Consider the following 18560-nt stretch of genomic DNA (forward strand, 5'->3'; position numbering starts at 1 on the left):
GACTTGTCTACTCTGTGCATTGCTTGCTGACGCTGGAATTGCCGCGTCATTGCGGTTTCTGGAAAACACCTTTCTACGCACTCGGTATGCAGAGGCTGATGTCGTCTGCTTGCTTCGCTGTATTCACAAGTTCACGTCGCCTGCTGTTTTGACGGTGGGCAGATTGCCAGAAGTTGGTCTTTTTTTTTTTTGCACGGTAGGCAGAAGATAAGCCGCGTTTTAACACGATAGCGATAAGGGCCCCGTGTCGCAGAAAATCCGGCGTCGGTGTCGGCGTGGGCGCGCCGGCGTCGTTAGTAGAAATAATCGTCCCGAACCGCCCCGACCGCGCATGCGCAAGGCGTTAGTGAATAAAATTGAATTTCTCCGAGTAAAATCCGTCAGAAAAATCGTGCAGTACGACTTAACCACAACCTACAGACGTGATTGCGTCGGACTGTAATTTTGAATCTACGAGAAAACAATTCTCTTACGCCGAAACTCAAACACATAACCCCCTTTTCCAGCATTTCTACAATTCATACAGCGGCGCGTCGCTGTGGCTTCCTTGCAAAAACACCATCCAGATGACGCCCGCCTCCTCGGCAGCCTACGGAAGCCGCGCGCGGAGGCGAAGTGGACAAAAAAAAAATATGTCACAGTTTCGCCCTAAGGGCGAAGCAATGAATGCGATAGCAACACAGCAATGTCATATACGAAGTAAGGTGAGCGGCTTTGGTAGCAATATGAATTGTAGTAAACATGAGCTGATTAAGTAAGCAGGTGTGCTGCGGCGTAAGTAGACCGACATGAAGAGAGACTCGATGACCACGAGAAGGCGCGTGTGAAACGGTGGTGTTGATGAGAAGCGCTTCCCGTGGGCAGCGCGTGCGAAGGGACACACCTGTAGCGCTGTGCACTGCCGATCCGGGCAGCATTGCATGGTAGCGTGCGTTGGAAAATGTGGCCCGACTATTACGAACTGAATGAACAAGCGTGGTGTGAGCGCGCACAAACACGAAGAGATCACACTGAATGACAGCAGACAACGACTGTCAAAACGCTGGCAGCAAGCATACGCCGCAGCGGGCGAAGGTACGTGCGGTCTATCGCTTCAACGGAAACTGAGCGGCGAATGCACGGCGCTTAAATGTCAGAGCCGTGTGGAGATAAGAGACGGTGCGAGCGAGCGACGAGCGCGGTTGTTGGCAGAGAAGTGCGCCACCCCCCCCCCCCCCCCCCCCCCCCCCTTGCTCCCTCCGGCGCTGGCTTCCTGCTTCCTTGCTTGCGCGTGGGAGATTGAGTGCGTTCGCTCTCCGTGATAGCGCGCGTCCCCGGACGCTTCCTCTCGGGCATACGGCGCGCGGCGAAGATTTTATCTATAGGGAACCTCACGGCGACAGCGACGACGACGGCAGAAATCCGGTTCAAGTGTCCATATAATTGCTATCGCAATAAAATTAAGCTGCAGTTGCCGGGAAGCTTGGCAAGCAGCCAGGGATCTTTGAATGCTATCGCGCTCCACTCTTAAAGGCGATGTTTAAGCGTCCTCCAATTTTTTTTTTGCCCGACTTACCTTGCTCACCTGCACACTTGCATTCACCAAAGCGCCCGGAGGGTAATAATCGCCCGGCCGTTCACCACGACGTTGTGGTGAATTTGCATTAATGACGGCGTTCCCTCGGCTCATGATGATTGATGGGTTTTAATGGCGCAAGAGGCATCTCTGGCCAAAGAGCACAATGTCTATGGGTACACTCAATGATTTATAATATAAATACAAAAATCGGACAAGAATGGTAAGGATGTTGATCCTTCAGCTTATCTCTTCAACGGTCCGACCAGAATCGCGTCAGCGCTCAGCCATGCTCGAAGAGCACAAGCGGCACTATCTGTACTGATACGCGTATACACGAAAGAACACGACATATAAAAGGCAGAGACACTTTATTTGCTCTCTGTACAGGCTTTCAACGACGCTCAACAAGCACCAGAAAGGGGAGGGAACACATTTGACACTTTTTCGCTTTAGCTGCACCCAGCGTTTAGCGCTATAGTTGTACTAAAACAAACGAACGACACGTAAATATACTAGCTTTCGAAACGCAAAATAAAGTATAATAGTGAATTTTCGCGTCGTAAAAGCACACTCAACCACTGTTCCATTTCGATTTGAGAAACAAGCAAACTACCAACACAGCACGTACATATATTTCCGAGTTTCGCTTCTTTCATCAAACACCACCGCTCTTACCGCAGCGATTGTCAACACAGGTGCATCACACAATAACCTGCATATCTCGAGTTACACAATTGACAGTCACCGAAATGAAATACAGATAAAGTTTGGGTACATAGTTATAAGTACAACATCCTATATATCTGCTGAACACACACACACACCAGCGGACTTTAATCGCTGGCAGAGAATGAATTATTATGACGAAAGTCCACCCCTGGCTTTTGTGAGTCGAAGTTGCTATTGTACAAAGAGGTTATATAAACTGACAAAAAAAAGTAATAATTCGTTACCCTGGGACACGATAGGGTTTTGTCGCGCGAAAATGTCCAAAAAGCGGAGTCGTTAGAAGAAGCGTGCGAGCTTAGAAACCATTCGTAGCTGCGACAGCTGTCTTAAGCGCCATACCTATTTAAGCATGGCTTCCGAGATCGGGCTACGCGTGCGAGTGCTGATGATCTCGGGGCCCGTGGTTAGAGGCTTAAAAAAAGTTGCCAAAGCTTCTAGGATACACGTCAACAAAGATGACTATATAACGTGACGAGGACGACACAAATAGCACTTTTACTATAAAAAAGAATTAAGGTATATCGATGACATCCGGGAAAACGCAACCATAAAAAAGAAGCCTATGAAACATGTATAGCTACTCTTATAAAAGGCACCAGCTACCGCAGCGCTATCACATCACACCAGGGCGATAAATGATTTTTCTCCCCTTTGCTCTCGTATCACAGCGTATCAGAAGGCATAAATGTAACGGGCGAATGACGATATAGGGAGCTTTTGCGAACTGGAAATCCATTCACGGCTATCTGCATGGGCTGGGAGCTGGCATGAAAAACGCGCGATATACCCCAGCTCCCAGGCGTCCACGCATGCGTATAAACTCGGCGACCGTACCAGCAACCAAAACGAGCACTGGATTAGCGGTCCGCTAAAACACCCTAGCGTATTGCACCGTACAAGGTCGAGTAATGTTAAGCGTTATTCTCGGCGTGTGCGGTGTGCAAAAGGGTAAAAAAAAAAAAAAGAATGTGGCGGCGCTGACGCCGGTTGAGGCGGCTCTATAATAGAGAATTAATATACACAATTTGAGCTTACCAAATTACAAAAACAAAAATTAACAACAGCTTCCCGATGCGACTTAGCGCTACCATGGTTGCTAACATCAATTCTTTTTCCGGCCAAGAAAAAAATTGCTGATAGCAGCCCGTTAAGCCAAGTACACCGTCCTGTAGATAGTAGAGATAAAATTCCGCCTCCATCAGAATGCGGTCGCCGCGGCATGTAATCGAACCCGCGATCTCGTGCTTAGTAGCGCAACACGCTAAGTCTTTGACCGTCGATTGTTGCTAAAGTTCTTGTCCGTTGGTCGTTTCACTAAAACTCCCTCAGGGCAGCATAGGGAATCGAAATGACCTGCACTATTGACTAACGCTTTTCTTTACCACCCAACTCAGAGGACGCGAATTCAATACTCGAGCCAACGTATTCCATCTTTTTCTTTTGTTCCCCTCTTAAGCACACCGCACACATCCACTATAGACACAATGAATTAGTCCGCCGCGCGGACAAGATGGTGGACGCGCGTCACACGGATGACACGATCTGGCGACTCAGACGGGCGGCGGTCCCTGTGGGTACCGCAGCATGGGGTCCAGCGAGCGGGCGAAGTTGTTGGTGAGCACGCAGCTAAAGTCCTGCTCGGACATGGGCAGCAGGCTGGCCGCGCCCAGCAGTACAAGAAGGAGCAGCTGGATGGGCAGTGCGGTGCGCGCCACGCGGCCCCAGAACAGCGACGACCAGGGGCGCGCCGACCCGTGGTCGTCGTCCAGCTCGGCCAGGAACAGCGGCTCGGCCGCCGCGCTGCGGTGAGAAGTAAGAGAGGTACGCGTCATGCAATGCACTTTGCTAAAGATTGAATAATAGACTTTCAGCCATTCCGTAACCGTATTACAGTTTACGGGAAAACGCTTGTAGCGACATCTCGTGACGTTTTGTCCAACCACAACGCGTTAGACATCTTTTTTGTTAAATTGGCGTTCTCTTCAAAAGTTAAAAAAAAAAAAAAACAACAACAACTGCATGTGAACTATTACGTTGTTTTAACTGCAGCAGCAAAGCAGAATGTGGTTGGTCAGCAAAAGAGAGAGATGAAAGGCCGAGAGAGGTTAACCGATTTTACGGTTGGCTACTCCGTTTGGTCACAGCAATAATACAGTTTTAGCACGCCCGGTATTCCGCTAAAGGCGAGTGGACCAGGCGTTTTGCTGGATGGGCGAAAGCGCGCAAACGTGATGGGTGTGTTTGTCTGGTTGAGCTCTGCACCACCAGGTGGCTGTACCAAGCAGGTTACTCTAGGGAGCGTACATGCAAGCGCTACAGCGCTTGCAAGTAGGCTCCCTAGGTTGCTCACGCTGCGCCCCCGCTCACCCGCTATTCCACCCGATCTGCCTGCGTTTAGCGGAATACGGGACACGCTAAATCTGTCTGTCTGCGGCAACCCGGTATTCCGTAAACTGTAATACGTTTACGGAATACAGGAATACCGACGACGTCGGTGGCAGTATACCGCTGGCATCATATTTTCCTGGCATCATATTTTCAACAACGTCAAAATGGACTCCAGCAGCTCGAGGCCGCCATCTCCCAGGCTCGTCGCACGTCGTATCAGACACCGTAAATCATTTTCAGACACGGCGAAATATGGCTGCTTCGATTGTTGGAATCTGATGGAGCATGTAGAAAATTTGTCGGAAACGGTTGTTGGGTACTGTTGGGAACTTGCTGGCTATATGTACCTGATGTAAATTTGTTACGGAATACCGAAAAACCCGACGAGACAAAATTTTGACGAGAACAGCATTTATATTCCGTCAAACGTGACGCAACATTCGTAAAATCGTAGAACGAGTCCAAATTCGTAAACTTTTCACGGAAGACGGGAACTGGGGCGGGTCCAACATAACCGAAGGCACAGAGCCCTAGCTCTTCTCTCTTTTTCGTCGCGTTGCGATCTCGTCTGTCACCGCTACTGTACGGCAAAGCGGCGCGCGCTCGGGCAATCATCGTCGCATATCCGCATTCCCCGCGGGCGCGGCACAAAGGAAGCGCCGTCGACAGACACGCACCAGCGACCGTACTCTGTACGGAGCACCACGGGAGGGCCGCGCGCGCGCGTCGGTCTCCCGGTGTTTCCGTTCTCGCGCAATTTTCTCCCCGTTCAATCGTTGTTTTCTCTTTTCTCTCTCTTCGTTTCGATGCACCCGCCAAAATGCGCGGAAACGAGACGACACAATGACGCGCGTGTGCGTCCGGGCGCGTAGCGTTATTCGACGTATAACAGCTCTTCCCCACCTTTTTCCCGCCCTGCAGCGAATAGCTAGCTGTTTGTGCGACTCCACCCGGTCTTTCAAACGTGTGTGAATTGTGGCATGTGCGCGCGATGTTAGTCGCACCATAGTAGTCGGAACGAGGGATAAGTCGCTGGAGCCAATTAAGGTTCCTGCAAGGGGAAGTTTGAAACTATAAGCAGGGCTTGAGAGTTTGATTTGGAGACGCAGGCGACTTCCGTACCCAAGAACACAGAAATTGCATGGACTTAATTGCTTCGCTCCTTTACGTCAATTGAAGGTCCTAGACCTCTAAAGCCCCCCCCCCCCCCCCCCCCAAAAAAAAAAAAAAAGACTGTCAGCCCTTTCACTGGGGTGGAGATGGAAGACCAGCGAAGCTGTACTATATAATTATGTATTTCCAATTATGACTATTAAGATGTGATGGTGTAATTGGTTATTTGAACTATTAAAGAATGAGAAATATATATGATCCGGTGGTTTTCATTTATTTAGTAACCACAGGGACCATGGCCTTATGCTCGCTACGGCACACCGCCATAGGGTGTACGGCAAAGGTTGGCACGTTCTTCATAAACACGTCACGAACGCCGCGCGCGTTCGGTGCGAACACGGGCAAAACGCCGCCGCCGTCGACAACAGTTCTGCGCGTTGCTGGTGCTGCTCCATGTCCAAGTTTATACAGCTTCTCAGCATTTTGAGAATGGCAGCCCATAAACAAATGTCATGAAACAAAACACCGGCAGCGCCTGCCTTTTATGTTAAATCTTCTCAGACTGAAATATTAAAAGTGCGAAACAAAATTTATGTTCGTCATACACTCTTGTCATACTATGCCAATTTTGGTACCTATCACACTCGATGACCGCACACAACCGCTGGCAAAACCAGCAGCAGCGAGCGAAGGTTCATGCGGTCTATCACTTCAACGGAAACTGAGCGGCGAAAGCACAGCGCATACAAAGGTAGGAGCCGTGTTGCAGATCGCTTTCAAGATACGGTGCGGGCAAAGTACAAGTACGCAGAGCAAAAGCCGCACTCCCTCCTTCCCGCGCTGCCTTCTGGCTTTCCTCCTTTCGCGTGGTTGATTGCGTCGCCAGTTCCTCTTGCGCCCGGTCGCAAGATACGCATTTGGTGCCGCAGCTAAACGTCGCCTCCCCTCCCTCCCGTCCTCCCACGGCCTTTCGCGCGACGGAAGAAGTCGCGTTTGCTCTCCGCCGTGCGTTCGCTACCCGTGAAAGCGCGCGTCCCTCGCGCGCTTTCACTCGCACATACAGCATACTGCCAATGAGTTTTTTTTTTTCTACACGCGGACACGACCATCGGAGACTGAGCCCTTAACAGCTTCGCTGTAAAAAGAATGCTGGCAATCTCAGAGTGCCTATAGATAATTTAATATAAATTTTCTACAGCCACTCTGGTTTAGTGGTATTTAGTGGTATACCACATAGTATTCATTTTGTTGTGAGGGCCGATGCAGCAGCATAGCAGACGACCGAGTGAACCGCGCCGAGTGTCAAAATGTCGCCACGTCCTGCTCCCACGTGACCATTTTCTGCGTCATGACGTCACGAGACAGCATACTTTCCGGTGAAACCAGAGTGGATGTACAAAATTTATGATATCAAATGATCTAGGGCACTCTGAGACTGCCAGTATTTTTTTTCTTTTCTGGGGTTTAGAGGTTTTAGGACCTATAGAAAACAAATGAAGAGTTGAAAATACCATGCGAGTACGCCATTAGGCGGAACGCGAGCCTTTTGCGTCCCCTTATCTAAGACGGGGACGACAGGTCAGACACGCGGACCAGCGTTGTAAATTATAAATTAGCGCTTGTCCTTGTATGTCCTGTCGTCAAGGTGAATTCTTATCTACTCGTTATGAAGCCCGGAACGTTGGCTTTAGCGACGTTATTCACGTAGTAGTCTACTACGTGAATAACGTCAAGCCTCGTTTCACAGGAGCGTTTGTAATTGATCGAATCATTAATTGACTAGATTTTACCCTGACTATTAAGAGCCTCGACAGAGTACTTTTCGACTGCCTGGTTCTGTTTAAAGGGACACTAACGAGAAACGCCGCATCAGTTTAACCATGGCAGCATATTTATTTCGCAGCAGCAGGTTTGTTACTAGAAGAGGAAATAAAGGCTGAAGCTTCACTTCTTAAACTGCGTGCTGAAACCTCAGGGTCAGTGCGTCAGAGTGAGGTCATGAATTTTGAAAGCATTTTCTCGTATTAAGGCCGTTTTGGCGCAGAACTTACGAAGTTCAGTCCTTGGCTCTTTTAGCAAACATAGTCTATTTTCGCTGATAAGAAATAGCTAGGCCCAAGCAGACACAGTAAAAAAAAATAATTAAATTGTGTGGTCCTATGGGCCAAAACCACGACCTTCTCTATATAGGCACGACGTCCACGTAGCGGCGGGGGGGGGGGGGGGCGGGGTAGACGCTGTCCACATCCAAAACGTCACAGCATGCTGGTGCGGGAACTTCACAGTGGTGTCGCTTCGGTGCAGACGCCTTTCTCTTGTCTAATCTGGTTTAGTAATTGGTGCAGGTATTTTAATTACCGAATCATACTAATACCTTCAACAGCGCGCGAATCATACTGCAATCACAACTTGGGGCGGGCTGCGCAATCCTTGATGATGATGATCGTTGGATGTTATTGGCGCAAAGGCCAGGTGTGGCCAAAGAGTGCCAAGGCAATGGTAGTTAGCTGTCAATGGTGCATGAATTGTGAGTATCGAAGGGAAGACGTAACACGGCTGTATAGAGGCCTAAAGACATGTATTAAAACTATTATGACAAAAGAGGTGTGAGATGTGCTATGGTCGTAAAAGGTATGCAATGCGGACATGATATACAGACTTTTTTCTTTTTTGTTGACGCATGGCGAAATGCGCGAAAACTAAACGACGCAGGCATGTGTGTGCACGCTGATCGATGTGAGCCTGCTGCTAGTGTTATTCCGAGCAACTTCTTTCCTTTAATTTGATTTTATTTAAGACGCAACGTTTGCAGTTTGGCACCCACCCTGCAGTCCTCTAGGCTTGCACGCGCCACGCCAGCATTCCAGACAAGGCCACCACGGGCACGTCATATGCTGAAGTAATTTCGCGAGGCTTCCACTCCAGTGCTACGCTACTGTGACACTTAATTTACTCAGTCCAGTTCATTTTTAGGCCGAGCTACAGAAGTTGTGAACGCGGCTCCAACTTGGCGTGACCATGCATCAGTGTCTTTTGGCTGATCGATGAATTGATGGATTGAGTGGTTGGGCTGAATGCTTCAAAGTGACACCTAGATGGAGGGCTCCAGATTAAGTTAAACTAACTCCACTCGAACCTCATTATAACGAAACAGGATATAACGAAGTAAATGAAATTCCCCTTGAAATCCCCACAGAGATCCATGTATTAAAACCTCGTTTTAACGAAGTCAAATTGTCCTGCCAATGGATATAAGAAACTAGATTCGTCTCCAAAACCAAAAAAACGCATAACCTTGCACTCGGCCGTGCAATGCTTGAAACAGCAAAGCTGGGCGATCCTAGCCCAGCATTTTCCAGAAGTGCGCGCAAACTTTTCACGTTATTACTCATGATGATGATAATTTCTTTTCGCGCGTCTCGGACTTACGGCCTGTCACTGCGCGTTGCATAGCACAGCTTGCAACACCGAGACACCGCGTTCCAGGAGACCCGCTCCGTGAGTGCGTCTCTCACTCGCTCTCATAGCGCGCAAAACCTCTTCACCTCGCAGAGCACGAGCGTGCGAACGCGCCACCTGTGGACGACGACGCTCGAACGCAATCATATGGTTCGCATAAATGCATGCTCTGCAAGCCTGGCTGTATAACCTAGTGGTTACGACGCTCGCCTTCGGACCGTAGGTACGCTGGTTCGAATCCCACCTCGGCAAGAATGTTTATTTCTTCATAGTTTCTCGATACGAACCACGAATTACGGCTGGCTTAAACAGCTTCGCTGTTAAAAATACCCGACCAGTTGCACGCCGAGTACATCGCTTTCCGCAGGGTTCGGCACTCGTTTGCCGCGGCACTTCAAAACTCCTGCGTCGGGCAACACTGGTCTTTGTCACCGCCACGCGTAGCTGCGCACAAGCAGCAGCTCACTATTGCACCTCTCCATTGACCTCTCTCTCTCTCTTGCGCGTGCCTGGCTACAGTGCCTAGAATATACTTAGCCTGGCTGCGCGAGCCGCGCCACGCTGCGAGGCGGTGCGAAAGATTGGTGCGTCCACTTCTATGGCGCCGTGCAAGCAGGCGCAGTTGGGCGTGGCCACCGAGATCTCCCCGGCGCAATCTCGGGGATCACGCGCAAGCCTGTGCGAGTCGCACCATGCTGCCCAGCTACGCGGCGGTGTGAAAGATATGTGCATTCACTTCTCTCTCTCTCTACGGCACGCCGCGCAGGCATCCACAGCTGGGCCTAGCCCACAGTGGCCTGACCTCAGGCGGTCACGCCCAATACGTCCATTCACTTCTCGCTTTCCCTGCGGCTCGCCGCGCGTGCTGGAAGCCTGCTAGGCGTGGCCTCCAAGATTGCAATGGCATCCGTGCAATCTCGGAAGCCACGAGCCGGCCGAGCCAAGCTGACGCGGCGAAGTCCGCTTGCCTCGTTGATCGCTCAGTGGAGCAGTGTGTTCTGTGCCACGTGCTGCTCGACCGCGACGAGCCAAGTGGACGCGAAAGACCATCAAATTGAACAATAATAGATATAAAGAAGTAACAAATATAACAAAGTAATCTCGGCTCCCCCTTCAACTTCGTTATAACGAGGTTCGAGTGTACTGTTATTTTGTTGCGTGTTGAAGAGCAACATCATGTTACATTGGTAAAATGTTCTTCCACAGGTCCAGTTTCACTCATTTGGCAGAAAAAGGTACAAACTACCACATTTTTAAAACTTAGGCGCCCAACTGCAACACTGATACGTAACGTCACAGATTTCAAAGTACTTCCTCGTATTTGGGCGGCTTTAGTGGCTGCAAAAGTTCTCGAAACTTGACTATGACGTTTTTTGGTCCCTGTAGGACTTAATCCTTATTTATTGGTAAACAATTGTAACCTGACTTGAGCTATGGCCTCCAAGATGGGGCAGTGCGCGCTGTCCGATCTCGTAAGCCACGCTCAAGCAGATACTTTCACTACGTGTGATGTCGGAGGGACCTGATGCGGGAGCTTCAAAGTGGCATCGTCACTGCTCTTTGCTTTTGCGACTTTTCTGGCTTAGGGAGCCTCCTCTCACAGAAAGAGTAACGTTTCTTTCTATTGCAGAATCGTCATTTATAGAGCTTAACTTAATATTCCTATTTTAACATCTGTTTAACTCTAAATCTGCACCAGCATGCAAATGCATGCAGCCCCCGTCTAAACACGACTGGGCATTGAACACGCGAACTCGTGCTCAGCAGCTGAACAGTGTGTTATCTCCTAAGTCGCAGAATTTTTGCACTTGACAGTGAAAACACGGTGCTGTCTGGAAAGGTCAGCAGTGTACTCCTGTGACACTAAAGACAAACACTAAATATGCTTAGGTAGCAAAAGTGGTCTTTAGAAACTCAATTTCGTTAATTTTAAGTAAGAGGTTCGTAACTAAAAGAGAAAGTGAAGGCCAAACTTAGGATTTCAGATTTTGAGCCAGAAGTCCCGAAGTTGGTACCATGTGATGTCACAAATTTCATTCCCCCCTACCTTTTTTTTTTTTTTTTTCATATTTGGGTCGCTGTGGCAGTAAGGTTCACAAAACTTGCTAAGTTTGGTCTTAGGCTACTTTAGGATACAATGCAGTCCATCTTTACTGATACTTCAATAGGCCTGAGAAGACACATAGTCAAAATCCATGACATCACAATCACTGGGTGTGGGAACTTCAAAGCTACCTGTCAGTTGTTTCTGCATCTTTTCTGACTTACAAATAAACCTCTAGTGGTAAGAGTGGCTTTTTTCGTACTGTAGAAGCATGATATACTAAATGCAGCACAAGAGATATATTTTTACCAATGCCATTTACATTTTAAAAGCATTAACCTGCATGTCGAGTTCGTAAGTATGAGTGTCTCAGGCACACACACAGTACTATTTACTGTATTTTCTTGTGCATAGCATGCATTAAAACGCCACGAAACATATAAACGGACAGTGTAGATGTGAGTAATGTGCAAACTTTGGCTTTGGGTGAAGCTTCACGGCAACGCAGGGCACATTGCTACGAAGCTGCGCTTGACGGCGAAAATCGCCCTGCCGAACCGCATTATACTCAGTTACTAGCTATGAATTCATTACGAGATCTGCCCGCAAAAATGCATCGCATTTGCCCTTTTGTGTATTCACACTGCAAAACATAGTTCACAAGTGATGCCGATATTGAAAGAAGTTCGCCCCTGCCGTGACTTCATGGAAATGAGCCAACGTTTCTTTCTATTGCAGAATGGTCATTTATAGAGCTTAACTTAATATTCCTATTTTAACATCTGTTTAACTCTAAATCTGCACCAGCATGCAAATGCATATAGCCCCCATCCAAACACGACTGGGAATTGAACACGCCAACTCGTGCTCAGCAGCCGAACAGTGTGTTAACTCCTAAGCCGCGCATCTATACAAATTATACTCGAGTTAGGCAGACGTGTACTTGCTGCTGCACTCTTAATAAGAGCTTTGGAATAGGCGCCCCAAAAGTTTGGGGCCCCAAAGAGCTTTGCGGGTGTTAGCATTAGGGCATGCAGGAGTGAAGAGTTTTAGAAGAGGGCTTTGTGTTAGCGAATAGCGTCTTGCGCTTGCAGCGCCACTACGGTGTCAAAAAAAAAACTATTATAAACATTAAAATAAACTATACTATTTTATGATAAGAAGAGTAATTTTGATTTCGTATTTTTGTAAAGTTATTCTATTAGCAGCAAGCAATTTGTTGTGCCTAATTTTGATCAACCAACTTTCCGTGTCTTCACCAGCCAAGCCAATCCACGTTAGGCCTACGAGCCATGAAATCAACAACTGAATTCGGAATCAGCGGCGTCTAATGAATCAATCTTCATTGCACATGTTAGATGAGAGAAAGCGATAACTGCTGTCACTTCTCCTAACTTAAGAACTTCAAGTGTTACCATGAATCGAACCCAGTGTGGTGCTTGGTTAGAGCCGTCCCTTCGATGGGTGCCGCCATGTTTGTTGACGCAAAGCTTTTGGGGCAGCTTTTGGGGGCTCCCGCTAAATCAGTGAAATAGCGTGCTCGACGCAAAACCCACACGCAGTTTGCGTCTCGCGCATGTGCAGTAGCTTCGACGCTATTTCTTTGGGCCTTATTCTAAAACTCTCTAATGGCTGAGAATTAATGAAACCACAATATGGCTTACGTTGTTTCCAAGCAACGACGAAAGGTAAGATTCTTTAATGGGTTTCTGCTAGTGAATTTCTCATTTCTAGAGCTGGCGAGCCAGGGCCCCACAAGTATCTCGCGAAACTCATATTATCTTAATCAAAAAACATTCGCGCTAGGAAATCTTGACATGCTGCTTACCCTGACTGCTGGGCTTCCATTGTGAATGGAATTATCTCTTCTTCAAGGCTTGGATCATGCTGGAAAAGAAAGAAAATTTTTTTAGTAAACCGTATGGTTTTTGTCACAATCGTTTAACTGAAGCTTTCAGTATGCCTACCCTTCCCTTTGACTTAAATTCTATCTGCAATGAGCAACTCCACAGAGAAGCACAAACAGCACACACAATTTAACACTTGACCACATTTCAACATTGACTTGAAGAACTCTTGTGGTTCGTGCAACCAGTTCGTGCAAGGTTGCTGGTTTGTGCAACCAGCAACCTTGTGCTAATCAGCCAAACACCATTGCCACTAAGCCAACGTGATGGGGTGACGTGATGGGGTGACCGGCCAGAAGAGTCAAGAGGACGGGTACAGTGGTTCCTCACCGGTATTAGGTCGGACTGGAGCAGGTCCTTGCGAAGGGCACCGGCTCGGATTGCACACAGTGCCAACAGGGACTGCAAAAGGGCAAGCACGTCGCTCGCCTCCTTGGTCTTCTTTTGCTCGCGGGACTGTCTGGCATCGGAGTCACCCTCGCACGTGGGCATGGACTCTTGGATGGTGTTCAGTGCCGTTAGCCGCGGCAGGAACCGGTGCAACTGGTCTTGCAGCACCTGAAAAACCACAGAAAAGGGTTTGATTGAAAGTCCGTCGGCTACAAACTGATAACATGCCCAAAAGTTGGTTCAGCTGGAGATTCGACCACATACTAGAGTAATGGGATGGCTTTGGGTGCCTTCTTAGATGAAAATCAATAGGCAGTTTTGAAAAGCAAAATGTGAAGCTGAGGAAAGGTCACCATGAACCACAATGCCATGAGCTGTAACTGTTGCGTATGAACAAGTTTGAACGTGAATTGAAGCTGTATCACCTGCTAGCCATGTAAAAGTAGCTTAAAGGAACTGGCCACCGTTGAGTGTCAAAAGCAACACGGCCTTTTGAAATTTGTATTTATTGCCTCCATATGAGAGAAGCTCGTCCTCAGCTGTGTTGTATCTCAGCAGTGGCAAGCCATCCACACTGACAGCGCAGGGTTTGACAGAACGCTACAGAATTAAGTGAAAGCACTGGTATACAATAAGGAGGTTGGGGACCATTGTCAAAGACACTCCAAGGGCACATTTTACAATGTCCGCTCTATTCCTTTGTTAATAGGTGCTTTTGGTTGATTAAAGGATGTTCCAACGAACCCTTAATCGCCCGATTACATCAACTGAGCTTGACCTCAATCTCCGTAACACTTTTGACCTTTGCTAACGCCGTCAGCTGTAAGAGGTTAAGGGATGGCACGATCACTAACCAGGATCTGGCGGTAGCGGGCAACCAGGAGCCGTGGTGGCAGGTTGGCGTCCTTGTCCCGACCCTTGAGCCATTTCCTGGTGGCGATCATCCACAGAGCCAGCTGCTGAAGGGCGCTGCTGTAGTGCGGACAGCGCAGCAATGCCCAGCGCAGACGCTCCTGGTAGTTCCATGCATTCTGGCATACCGTGTCCCACTGTACAGTGGCGGCCTGCAAAACCAAGTACGACACTGTGCGACATCAGCGAAGCCGGAGCTGACAGACAAGCAAAGTGTTGCTGTACGATGTGCCTGTGGCCTCCTCTTTGATTGGTTGTTTCAGAGTGCTCTGGAGGTCTTGAAAGAGAACATTCAAGCTGAGGTGCGACGATAAGCATGGTCTTGTAATGATGATCAGGCTTTTTCCTTATCACTATGACAACCCACTTATTCTCACAATGTGCCATTGATGCTATTAGTTGCTTAATCACCCTTTGTTACTTTCCTGCTTGGCACGCTGGTGGAGTGCTCTGAAATGACCAAATTAGCAAGTGTGCTACAAACACAGTAAGCCTACTATTAGGTGATCCATCCTTGCCCATAAAATTAGTCACAGAAAATATGCAAGTAACAGGACGGCAAACAAGTGGACCTTAATTTAGGAATGAATTTTAGACTTCTTTAAAAATTGAAGTTACGTTTTATTCTGTAAGGTAAGTTCCAGCAACTTTGGGCATCTACTGGGCTAAAAGGTGCACATCTATGTTTCAACAATGAGCTGTGAGCAAGTTGTGGTAATCACAGTAAAGTCATAACAATTCCCACAGTAGATGTACAAGGCAAACACTGCAGTTGTTAGTCAGCCAAGCAAGCAGCTCCGTGCTATGAAAAGGCAAGCTAGTACACTAACGTACAGTCAAAGGTCAATACAGCAAACATGTATATAATGAATGACTGCATGTAACGAAGTTCCTCGCCGATATCAGCATGTAACAAAAGTACTTTCACGTCGGAGGCAACTTCATTTATAATGAGGTTTAGCTACATGACACAGCTCCAGAAGTGAGTCATACCTTGAGCCTCTTCTGTAGATGAGAATCTCTGATCCTCTGCGCTTGAAGCCAATCCAGGAGGAGCTTGTACCTGCGGCTCTGGTCAAGGAAGTCCTAGAAGGACGAAATGAAACGAAGGCATCAGTGCCAGTGTTTGAAAGGCTGCAGAGATGAATAAAGGATCACGGGAACTATAAAACTTGAAGCGACTGCCAGTGCGACCAGTGAAAGTTGATGCAAGCCATTAAGAATTGTATAAAATGTGCAGTTTCTGTTTTTTTTTCCTGACCTGAAATTTCATGGCTGCTATTTGAACTTTGGTGCAGACACCAACAATATCCCTCCCCGTTACCCCTACATTACCTGTATTATCTCTTGCCTTTATAGGAGAGAGAGGAGGGGAGTGCACTATATTGTTTTTTTATAGGTAGATCAAAGAGCTGTGATCAGCAACTTTCAAAGGCACAAGAACAAAGCCCTTGTGAAATGGACGCCACACAACAAGGATCAATTAATTAAATGAAAAAGAAATAAATCAAAATAGATAAAAGCAATGCTTACACTGTGAGAGTTAACAAGTGCAGTCAGTTCTTCGAGGTCTTCTGGGATCTTGTCCGGTCCAAACCGGTCGGGCACTGTTGCCAGCCATTGCTCCAGACGTGACAGCTGCCTCTTCCACGCTTGAAACATCGGGCTGTTCTTCTTGTTCTTGTTCAAGGGCTTTCTCGGGAGCCACAGTTTCCAGCAAGTCAGTCAACTCATCTAAATTTTTGAAAAAAAGAAGAAGCAGTGTATGGGGAAAAAAGAGAGATGAAAGTTAAATCGGTCTGTACTACTGTTAAAAATAAGATGCTCAAGCTAAAAAAAATTTTTGGAATACGTACCGTCAGCTTCACTGCTCTCGGACGAGCTTCGCATACGCCTGAGACGCTGAACGTTGCTGATGTTGCTGACAAGCACGTTTACAACTTGATGCTGCAAAAAGAAAGCGCCCCAGTTAAGAGCTTTACATTGTATGACACAGCACATTTAGCTACTTAGATGTTTTACAACTACAGGACTGTGCAAAAGGCTGAATCAATTTCAAGGCAGTTTCCAAACTTTCCAGAAAGCCTTTAGCTCTGGAAGCTTTCTCTGATATATTGAGACTGCGGCGCACCAACGGGGGGGGGTTTCGGGTGTTGTAACCCCCCCCCCCCCCACGTGTCCAGCCCCACCAGTCCAACGTGTACCTTCAGTGCTCTGTTCGCATCGTCATTACAATTCAGGAGGTGGCTTGCAGTCAAATTTTCCTGATTAACAAAAACACTCTATCACTGCGTTGTATTTATTCATTCACCCTTAAATTACTTAGTACTTAGAGTAAAACGCTGAAGAAATGAACATCGGAATCATCCTTGGTGTCCTTATTATAATTATTAGGCATTTTATTTGCTGTTGGATTCCTCTGTTTAAAGCAAAGAAATTGCATATTATGCAAGGTGCTTGCTCCGCCCCGCCCACCACAAAAGTTCAACCCCCCCCTGGCAGAGATCCTGGATGCGTGCTACTTTATTGAGATAACGAGAGTAGTATTAAGGGCTTGATTTATTTGTCACTACATGGCTAGTTAAATAAGTTGAATAGGATATCATTATACTAAATCAGTTTCAGTGGACTCAATTAGGCTGCTGCTGATGACAAATTATCCACTTGATTTCAAGCTTATCCGAAAAAGAATGGTGGTCATAATCAGCAAGAAATATTTCAACAGCCAATGCAGGATTCAGTGTTTGCAAATGCTTCTCAACAACCGTCTAAGTTTTCAGGAATGCCTCGAAGTACAATATGCAAAACAGGGGCCAGACACAATGATATTCAAACAGCTCAAACCGCTCTCTTTCTGCACGATGCACTTGTTTCTTACTGAAACTGTTGATGGTTACTCACGAGGTTCTGCGAGGCGGCTCCAGCAATGGGAAGCTTCTCTGGCTCAGATTCACTTGGCTCGCCAGCAACAGGAGGAATGATCGATGGGGAAATGGTACCTACAGGACAAAAGCAGTCCTGTTAGTAAAGCAATAAATGGCACTAGTTATCAGTTAATGCACTTTTCAGGCCTTTTTTTTGTTTTTGTAAATTGTGGGTTTACGCAAAACCCGATCAGCTGCACGCGATTCTCCAGAAATTGGACCCTGGGGTCTTAATGTCACTAATTAGTCAGGTTGTTTCGATTTCACTCCTCAAACGCGGTGCCTATTCGTCCGTGACTCGTGTCGCAGCCCACACATAGCATGAGCACATCTGTGTTTTGTTCATGTTCTTGCACTACGATTCAGTGCGGTTTGAGAAATAAGTCCGGTTAACAATGGCACAGCAAATACTGCCACTCACCGTCCATTTTACATTTTTGCCGGTGGCTACTTTCACCAAACTGTTGCCATTATCGTGTTATTGGCTTTTAATGCAGTATAGGTGGCTTTCAATGGAGGCATTTTATGTAGCCCAATATTATGTTGCACTTGGCCTTTAATGGCATGTCCCTACAGTGGTCCCAAAGGGCACGCTAAAGCTCTCCTGACGATCCCTGGGAGGTCTGCAGATTACAGTTTGGTGATATGGCAGAATAAACACTCATCAAAATGAAAAAATAAAAGGAATAAAACCTGACATTTCGAGATGATGATGATGATGATGATATGTGGTTTTTTGTGACGCAAGGGCCAGGTATGGCCAAAGAGCGCCATGACTGATAATATTGTGTTAAGCGCTGATAGATTAGTTGCGATAATATGATGTAGCATGGCTGTAAAGTGGCCTAATATAAATCGCTATCGTAGAAGCGTAAAACGATATATAGTATAAAATTATGGCAGTGATATGTGGAGTTGTCTATAGGTACAGTACGAATGACAGGTGATCATGATGCTAAAATGCGGGAATATGGAAATAGCCCGTAAGCCTCCTTAAGGCCTTTGAGCCCAAAGGCTGGGAGGCAGGTGCTTTCCTTTAATGCAGCTACCGCAGCCGAAACCTCTATTAAGAGGCCGTGCTACGGGTTTCCTGGGGCTATAACATGAAAACATGACAAATTACCCACTGACATTTC

General features: G+C 47.3%; 1 protein-coding gene across 1 annotated transcript; it reads right to left on the reverse strand.

The window, feature by feature from the left end:
- Window positions 1–1909: 1909 nt before the first annotated feature.
- LOC119457873 (nesprin-2-like) lies at window positions 1910–16447 on the reverse strand. The gene is made up of 7 exons (XM_037719633.2): window positions 16357–16447; window positions 16034–16234; window positions 15494–15586; window positions 14443–14652; window positions 13529–13756; window positions 13120–13178; window positions 1910–4087 (listed from the first exon to the last, which is right to left on the reverse strand). Exons 2-7 carry the CDS (start codon window positions 16160–16162, stop codon window positions 3838–3840), a joined length of 969 nt encoding a protein of 322 aa, XP_037575561.1. The 5' UTR covers window positions 16163–16234; window positions 16357–16447; the 3' UTR covers window positions 1910–3837.
- Between the last annotated feature and the right edge of the window lie 2113 nt (window positions 16448–18560).

The sequence above is a fragment of the Dermacentor silvarum genome, chromosome 7 (genome assembly GCF_013339745.2).
Source record: "Dermacentor silvarum isolate Dsil-2018 chromosome 7, BIME_Dsil_1.4, whole genome shotgun sequence".
In the NCBI taxonomy this organism is placed as follows: domain Eukaryota; kingdom Metazoa; phylum Arthropoda; class Arachnida; order Ixodida; family Ixodidae; genus Dermacentor; species Dermacentor silvarum.

Coding starts and splice junctions, on each gene's coding strand:
- LOC119457873 (XM_037719633.2), bottom strand. CDS start 16,162: ATGTTTCAAGCGTGGAAGAGGCAGCTGTCACGTCTGGAGCAATGGCTG. Junction 14,653..15,493: donor ATCTACAGAAGAGGCTCAAG/GTATGACTCACT, acceptor TTGGTTTTGCAG/GCCGCCACTGTACAGTGGGA. Junction 13,179..13,528: donor TCCAGTCCGACCTAATACCG/GTGAGGAACCAC, acceptor TTTCTTTTCCAG/CATGATCCAAGCCTTGAAGA.